Raw genomic sequence first — 8,193 nt, forward strand, 5'->3', positions numbered from 1 at the left:
AACTCATTGGCAGAAGTGACTTGACCTTAATTTCTGATGATGCCACTGAAGGAAATTAAAGCCAATTTCATGTTGTGTTCACAGCCCTGGAAAACATTACTATTGCATTTTTATGCCTTCAAGATGAAATCGGATGTTTTGCTGAATGTAATCTCTGTCAGGATTTCTTTTTATCATCCCTAGACAAGGCTCTTGTTGTTTGGTGTGTTGATGGTCTGTTGAGTCTTTTTTTCTTTCTTGGATGTCACAATTTAGTTGACTTCAATTTATTGTCTAAAAATAAATCTGAGATTAACATTTAATCACACTCTTTCTGCTGTTTCTCCTTAGGATGTCCGTAATGAGGGAACATTGTGTCCAGTAAGAGTTGCAGACCCGCTTCCTGCATATTTTGTGTGAAGACGCCAAAATGAATGTCAGATCTGCTGCACTTTCTCCTCCATTGCTGAGGACTTTAACAGTGCTGCTCTTGACTTCCTCAGCGTGGTCAGCCTGGCCAAGTGAAACTTTTGATGTTGGTCGAGACTGGGACAATCAGTTGGAGGCCTCAATGCATCCACTCTTTCCTGAGGTCAAAGAGAATGTAGCACCAATGACTGGAATTCCAGACAGTTCTGGTGTGGTGGGCAGACCTTTCAGGATCAGTATTCCGACTGAATTTATTGCCTCGGGTGAAGAAATCGTGAAGGTGAGAACCTCTAATGTAGACCATGTAATGCATGTACAAATAAATTGACCACCAGCGCACTTGTCTCTTGTGTCAAGTTCCATTTTATGGGGTTGTTGGATCAGTGTTGGATCAGCTGTGGACCTTAAGTACTTGTTCCCCTGCAACTTTTCCATTTTTGTTTTCCTTTGTTAAAAACAGACCTTGTGCGTGAATCATTTTCTCATTGTTGTGCCAAAGTTGTTTTATTCTAGCTGGATACTATGAACAATACCCTCAAAAAGATGATCATACATTGTCGATTCTCTCAAACACTTTAATCTATCATGTCTGTCCTTTGTCATGGCCCAAGTTGTTGATGTCCTAAATTAATATTGTCAATAAGGGGGCATTGGTAGCCTCATACAAGGTTTGTACTTATCACATACCCACCACTAACGAACCCCGTCACACACACTAGGCTCTTTGTAACTGTATGATTGTTTCTTAACCTGTACTCCTGATGTCACTGAATTGAGATTTCGCTCCCTAGATTAAGGTATTCAGCCCAACTGTAACACAACCTCTATTTTGTTGCGAGTGAAATAGCCACTGGAACATATCCATTTGATGCAGTAGGAAAATGTTTACACAATTTGCCGTGACGGGAGCTTTCTGAAATTTACGGGTTTCAAATGTTTAAGAAAATCTGTCAAACAGATAATACTGATTAGTATATTGTATTAGGATGATCGTGATTCTATGCTGGGTCTGTTCTTGTTGTCTGTGTACACATCTATCATTTAAGTGGGGTAACGGCAGTTTAAATGGCCTAGGGCTGTTATGCATCAGTCTGTAAAGGTGTTGCCTCATTTAGAAGAAATGTGGCTTATGGCTAAGGGACAATTCAGAAAGTGGAGCCGTCAACAGGAATATCCCATTGGTTACTGTTAATTGCTTCCGTGGGATCATTATCTTGGCATGTGTGTAATGTAAACACAGCAGTGTACACACACAAGGATACTTTTTTAAACGGGTATGTGCCTGCAGAGTAGACGGATTGGAGGAAATGCTTGAATTCCGCACTCCGTTTCTATATGTACACGAATGCTTGGAGATGGCTTCTATTCACAAAGGGGCAGTCGGTCTGAGAAAACCCTTAAGATCATAATTTTTCGTCTTGGGTTATTCGCTAGCTTAAAGGGGCAGCTTAACCGTCTCAAGGGGGAGACCTGCTTGGGTCACTTGCTACACAGAGGAGAACCGCAGTGCAGTGCTCCTGTGAGTTCTCCCTTTTTGATAAGATAATGCCACAAGCTGTGATCCTGAGTTAAGAATCCTTCAATGGGAACTCAACACGCAAGGAAAAGGCATGGGAGCTGAGAGACGCCGACCTAGACATGTCATAGTACCCTCTCAAATATCTACACCCCACAGCCCCCCTCGGATTAGTTAATAAATCCAAATGTGTTAACAGCTTGTGGTCTAATTCATGCAGTGCTTTTACTTATTTACAAATATCTAAAATCCGCTCCCATTTCCCCCCCTGTTTCTGTAAAACATGAAATATGGCTTTCACAGCTGCTAAGAAATAACTGCAAACGCAAAGTAAATTCAGATGAGCGACGTGCAGATGAGGGTGTGCAGCTGTTGCAAAACTATAAACCCCAAGCAATCTGCCCTAATTACCACTATTGTAAATGTATTGGAATCGTGTAATGTGGCGGATTTAACAAAGATGTTAAGTCTTTCACGTCAGCCTGTATCCAACCCCTGGTCCTTTGTGTGACCTTGTTTTTTCTGAGATGGTTTAACCCTTGGCACGAGTTCAGAAATGTAAATTTTTGAGAACTTTTTCTGCATTTTGGCCTTCTGCTAAAAGAGCGGTCTATCCTTTGGGTACTTGGTTAATCATCAGATAACCTATGAAGTTTGCCTTTGTTGTGCCCAGGTTTCGATCTGTGTGTCGCACTAGCCAAATACTTTGTTTTTTATAAATTTAATTCTAATGTTTCCAGCTCCTATTTTGCTTTTGTAGCAGACCCCAACCACCATATTTTGTGTTAATGTCATGCCTCAGAAGCAAACTCAAATTACTATTAATATTTACAATTGATATGTGAATTGGAACACGTTTCTGTTTTGTTAATTACTTACAAATTATGTTTTCTCTGAAGCTGTCTCTGTTTTGAAGAACAGAAATACTGCAGCCTAATATGGAATTTGTTTTCCTTTCAAGGTCCCCAAATTTGTGTTAGTAGCGGTTATGTTTTTAGCAAATTTTTGCCTCTTTCCCTTACCTACAACAAAAAGCATTTTTACATACATGGGGAACCTGCACTCTCACGTTACAGAATACTTAAACAATGAAAAGGGAACACTGCCCTAGTGAAGTCTCACGTGGAGGTCACCTTTTTCAGGATGAATGGCGTCTTCATAATTTAGACTTCAAAACAAAGCCCAGCCTATGTTAAAGACTTCCATAGAAGGGCTTGTTTAACACGCGATGTAGAGGTAGCTATAATTTGCTGTTACTGACTCTCTGGAATTCATGTGGTTTTGGGTGAAACTCCAAACTGCACTTTTTCATAGCCAGAAGAGCCTAGTGTGTCCCATTAACCCGTTTGTAGACCGCCGGTACACCAAATATTTACGGAAGCCCCTTGAGCTTATGTACATATTGCATACCATTATACATCATCGATACAACTAAGGAGTCTTGCATTTATGGGCATGCTCAGCTGTAAAGTGAATGCTTCACAAAAGCTATTTTAGGCTGCGTTTATTAAGGTTTATACCCTCTTGAGAAATTCCGTTACAAGAAGCACCCACGAGATTCTGCAGATGCCGCTATAATGAAGACTGGTTTTAAGGTGGCAAGAAAGGGTTCTCTGATTACTAAGATGTGACTCCGTATAAATACTTTAGCTGCCTCTGTGCCTCTTTCTACAGACAGGTTTGATCCACACGCTGGTCACAAGTCGGAGTCTTTTCATAGTCTAGCGGCTAAATATGTCGTTCTCAAGCAGCATTTTCCTACACCCGGGCAAATGCCAAGGAACTAATAAACAGCTAAGAGTAGACCTTTTACATTCGTGTTATTTTAGGGAGCAGAAATGTGTATGTAAAATATATATATATATATATATATATATATATATATTTATTTTTTTTATTATTTTTAATTTGTACATTTTAACAGATTTATGAAAACACAATCAACACAGCACTGCTCCGTTAAAAAACAAACATTGAACGTCTGCAAATAAAGATTTTTATTTTTTAAACTTTTTTTAAAAAAAGTGTTTATACTGAGTTTTCTTATTGCGTAGTTGGAGATGATTGCTATAGATTTCTGTTACCGATTCCCTTCCACAAGGCATAATGACACCACCTCTAAGAGCATATTGGTTACGTTAAAAGGGGCGTAAGTAGAGGTTTTCCTTACAGCTGGTAACCGTCCCTGCATTTTTGTTGGTGTGTGCTTCATGCTGAACGGGTATACCACATATGCAGCCTTGGGCAGCCTGCAGTTGAATTGTAAGTGAATATGTAGCCGCATTATGTTGAAAAGGTCAGAATTGTATGTACACTAAATATACCCTATGTTCTCACATTGCAGAAGTGTCAGGTTATTATGAGCACTGACAAAGCTATGAATAACCCTTCTTTGTCCTAAAGGCTATTGCCATGCAAGTTTAGTCTGTTTTCTCAGTGGCTAGAAAATGTTAGAGGTTAGAATGTAAAAAAAAATAATAATAATTATAAAAAGCTGACAGCATGGCACTCTTGTTGTTTTGGTATTGTATTGGAAGATTTTGCGAGTGCATTACAGACTACTTGACTTTTTTGGATCACAGAAGCTCTCGGTTACAGAACACGATAGGATATTTGCCTGGCTGGTGGTTAATATTAAAGTGCTGTCCCTCCCAGAATTCCAGCATACTGACAGGCGTGTTGAGTTAATTCCCTACGTATGCGTCATAGACTCAAGAATTCTGCCTTGGAATGCCTTTGCTGTAACCACAATCAATAACAGTCCAGTCCTCAATTAGAACAATCAATAAATTTTAATATTTCCTTTTTATCAATGTTAGTGGTTTTAATGGTTATTCAGTAGTTTCACTGGTCCCAGCCCTGGCTCTTAAATATTTGCACGAGTTTGGAATGCCTATACTCGGAGGTCCATTCCAAGTCTGAACCTCTATTGGATCATGTTAGTTGGTGTTAGGTGGGGGGGGGGGTTTGTTAAAGTGTAGTATACTCCTGGTTTGATGCTAAAAAGCTGGTATGATAGGCTAGGGGAGGATCAATAGTGATTGAAACAATAACGTCACTAGAGATGTGTCATTATATTTTCACATATACTTTTTGTTTTAAATGCAAGTAGTTTGCACTACTACCAGTTTTGGTCTGGATAGAGAGCAAAAGTAAATTTTTATTAGAAGGAATGGATTCTTATGATGAATGTTATGCTCTGTGTAAATTAAGAAAAGTAGGCTTACTGGGTTTTTTTTCCTAATTTGTTGCAAAATGGCTTATAGCATTTTTATTTTAAATGTTTTATTGTGAGTAATAATTTCATTCTTTTCCTTAGATCACAGAAGTTGGAAAGGAGACCTTGCCCTCATGGTTACACTGGGACAAGAGTGTACTTGAAGGTCTTCCTTTAGAAGGTGACAAAGGAGTATATGACATCTCTGTGACCACACTACTTCTTGCACCTAATGGCAGTTACGTACCGCAAGCCTCAGATGTTTTCTCTATTGAGGTCCATCCGGAGGACCACAACGAACCACAGTCTATACGAGTGGCTGGTCAGGAAACAAATGAAGCAATGCCTTTTCTGTGTGGAACGGATGAACCAGTAACAATTCTCACTGTAATTTTGGATGCAGACTTGACAAAAATGACACCAAAGCAGAGAGTGGATCTTCTAAACAAGATGAAGGACTTCTCTGAGGTAGAACTTTACCACATGAAATTAGTCCCAGTTGTCAACAACAGACTTTTTGATATGTCTGCCTTTATGGCTGGGCCAGGAAATGCAAAAAAGGTAGTTGAAAATGGAGCATTGTTGTCTTGGAAACTTGGTTGCTCCATGGATCAGAACAGTGTTCCAAACATTCGTTCCGTTGAGGTTCCTGCTAAAGAAGGCACAATGTCAGCACGACTTGGATACCCTGTTGTAGGTTGGCACATTGCAAATAAGAAGCCTAACTTACCCAAGAGGATACGAAGGCAAATTTATGCTACCCCAACCCCAGTCACCGCAATCGGCCCCCCTACAACTGCCATCCACGAACCTCCTGTACGAATTGTTCCAACTCCAACTTCACCAGCCATTGCCCCCCCAACAGATACAATTGCACCTCCTGTTAGAGAACCTGTCCCACTGCCTGGAAAACCAACTGTCACAATAAGGACCAGGGGAGCTATTGTTCACACTCCAACTTTAGGTCCTCCACACCCAACAAAAGTTGTGGAAACAACAAGTATCATCCCAGGTCACATTCGTCCAACAATGACCAGACCTGGATATATGGAGCCAACTGCTGTGGTCACCCCGCCATCTGCTACTACAAAAAAACCAAAGGTGACCACATCGAAGTCTGCCACACCACCAACTACAGATTCCACCACAACAAGGAGACCTCCAAAACCAAAGACTCCTCGCGTCAAGACTCGTGTTACTACCAAAGCACCGACCATTAAAATTGAGACCACTTCTCCCAGCCGCACAAGAGCGTCTACCAGTGGGATCCCTCGGGTTCTTGAGCCCAATACAGACCCTGAACTTACAAACCATATTGATAAGGTTGTGGCATGGGTGGGGACTTATTTTGAAGTTAAAATTCCACCTGACACGTTCTGTGATAAAGAAGATGGCACAACAGATAATCTGAGGCTCTCACTAGAACCTAGAAAGAAACCAACCGTCGGAGAGAGACTGTGGGTGATCCTTAACAGTACTAGCCAAGTTATGTATGGTATGCCTGATTACAATCACGTGGGAGACCATGAGTATTATCTGAAAGCCACAGACAAAGGAGGTAGAACCGCTGTTGATGCCCTGGAAATCCAAGTCCGCAATCTTTTCCAAAAACAACCATCACCTGTTAAATTTAATGCAAAATTCCAGGGAGATCACAACTCGGTTATAAATGATATTAATAAAAAGATACAGCTTGTCAAGAAGCTTGCATTTGCATTTGGTGACCGCAATAGCAGTTCTATTACTTTGCAAAATATAACCAAGGGTTCTGTTGTTGTGGAGTGGACAAACAATACCTTCCCTGTAGATCCATGTCCAAAAGAGCAAGTCGAAGCAGTAGGCAAAAAGATTTATGATGAGCAAGGCAAACCACGGCAACACTTTGTTACTGCCATGGAACCAGAGTTTAATCTAATTGATATATCACTTTCATTCTCTGGAAGCTGTAGACATATGTACAAATATTTTCCATTTGTTCCCACAAGTCCAGACAAGATGGTTACTGCAGTGGCCCCAACTGTTGCTGCAGATACAAATCCGGAAAAGAGCAGTGAGGATGATGTGTACCTTCACACAGTAATTCCTGCTGTGGTGGTAGCTGCCATCTTGTTAATTGCTGGTATCATAGCTATGATATGCTATCGTAAGAAGAGAAAAGGCAAACTAACGATAGAGGATCAAGCAACGTTTATCAAGAAAGGTGTTCCTATCATCTTTGCAGATGAACTGGATGACTCCAAGCCGCCTCCTTCCTCCAGTATGCCATTGATTCTCAAGGAGGAAAAGGCTCCTCTACCACCTCCTGAATATCCTAACCAGAATGTGCCAGAGACAATTCCCCTAAACCAAGACCTCATGGGGGAGTACACACCACTAAGGGATGAGGACCCTAATGCACCCCCTTACCAGCCCCCTCCACCTTTCACAGCACCCATGGAGGGCAAAGGATCCCGCCCCAAGAACATGACCCCCTACCGGTCCCCTCCTCCCTACGTACCACCTTAATGAACATTTTCCTACATGAGGGGAGATTTGGGGGCTTTGAGTTCCAAACCAGTGTTGTCCGTAGAAATTTATAGCCTGCAATCTATGGTCAAGATGACAGAAAACTCTGCTGTTGTAAGCAAAGGATCAAAGACTGGGAGACTTTTTTTTTTTTTTTTTTTTCTTGCTTTCTTTATACAAACCCCTGTAAATGCCCTACTCCCCCACAGGTTCTGGAACATACAGGACATATGTCATTTGCCTAACAATTTTCATATTTGTGTTCCTACAAATGCGTGCTCACTTCTAGATATTTAACAGATTGCAGGCTTTCTAAAGACACTAAAGAGGAAGTGACTGGACTTCTATTCAAGCACTGGGGTGGCCTTTTAGTTCTCTGCGGTTTGCCTTTAACACTAACTATTTTATTTTATTTCACGAGTGTCTAGCTACAGGACATAACAGGAAAAAATAATAGAAATCCACAAAAGTTTCCTTGAAATTGAAACACTGAACGACTGAACACAAATGCTGAATTTTTACATTTAATCTGCTTTGCTACGTTCTG

General features: G+C 40.8%; 1 protein-coding gene across 1 annotated transcript; it reads left to right on the top strand.

Moving 5' to 3' along the window:
- The first annotated feature begins 409 nt into the window (after nucleotides 1–409).
- Nucleotides 410–7,646, top strand: LOC149280782 (dystroglycan 1-like). Its single transcript, XM_089500089.1, has 2 exons — nucleotides 410–688; nucleotides 5,244–7,646. The coding sequence occupies exons 1-2, from the start codon at nucleotides 410–412 to the stop codon at nucleotides 7,644–7,646; spliced, it is 2,682 nt and encodes an 893-aa protein (XP_089356215.1).
- Nucleotides 7,647–8,193: the final 547 nt, after the last annotated feature.

The sequence above is a fragment of the Sceloporus occidentalis genome, unplaced genomic scaffold (assembly GCF_023333645.1).
Source record: "Sceloporus occidentalis isolate IW3139 unplaced genomic scaffold, rSceOcc1.0.p SCAF_147, whole genome shotgun sequence".
Taxonomy (NCBI): domain Eukaryota; kingdom Metazoa; phylum Chordata; class Lepidosauria; order Squamata; family Phrynosomatidae; genus Sceloporus; species Sceloporus occidentalis.

Bases quoted from the DNA above. Each gene is read 5' to 3' on its own strand.
- LOC149280782 (XM_089500089.1), top strand. From the start codon at position 410: ATGAATGTCAGATCTGCTGCACTTTCTCCTCCATTGCTGAGGACTTTA. The intron at 689-5,243 runs GTGAGAACCTCT...TCTTTTCCTTAG, and splicing joins CGGGTGAAGAAATCGTGAAG to ATCACAGAAGTTGGAAAGGA.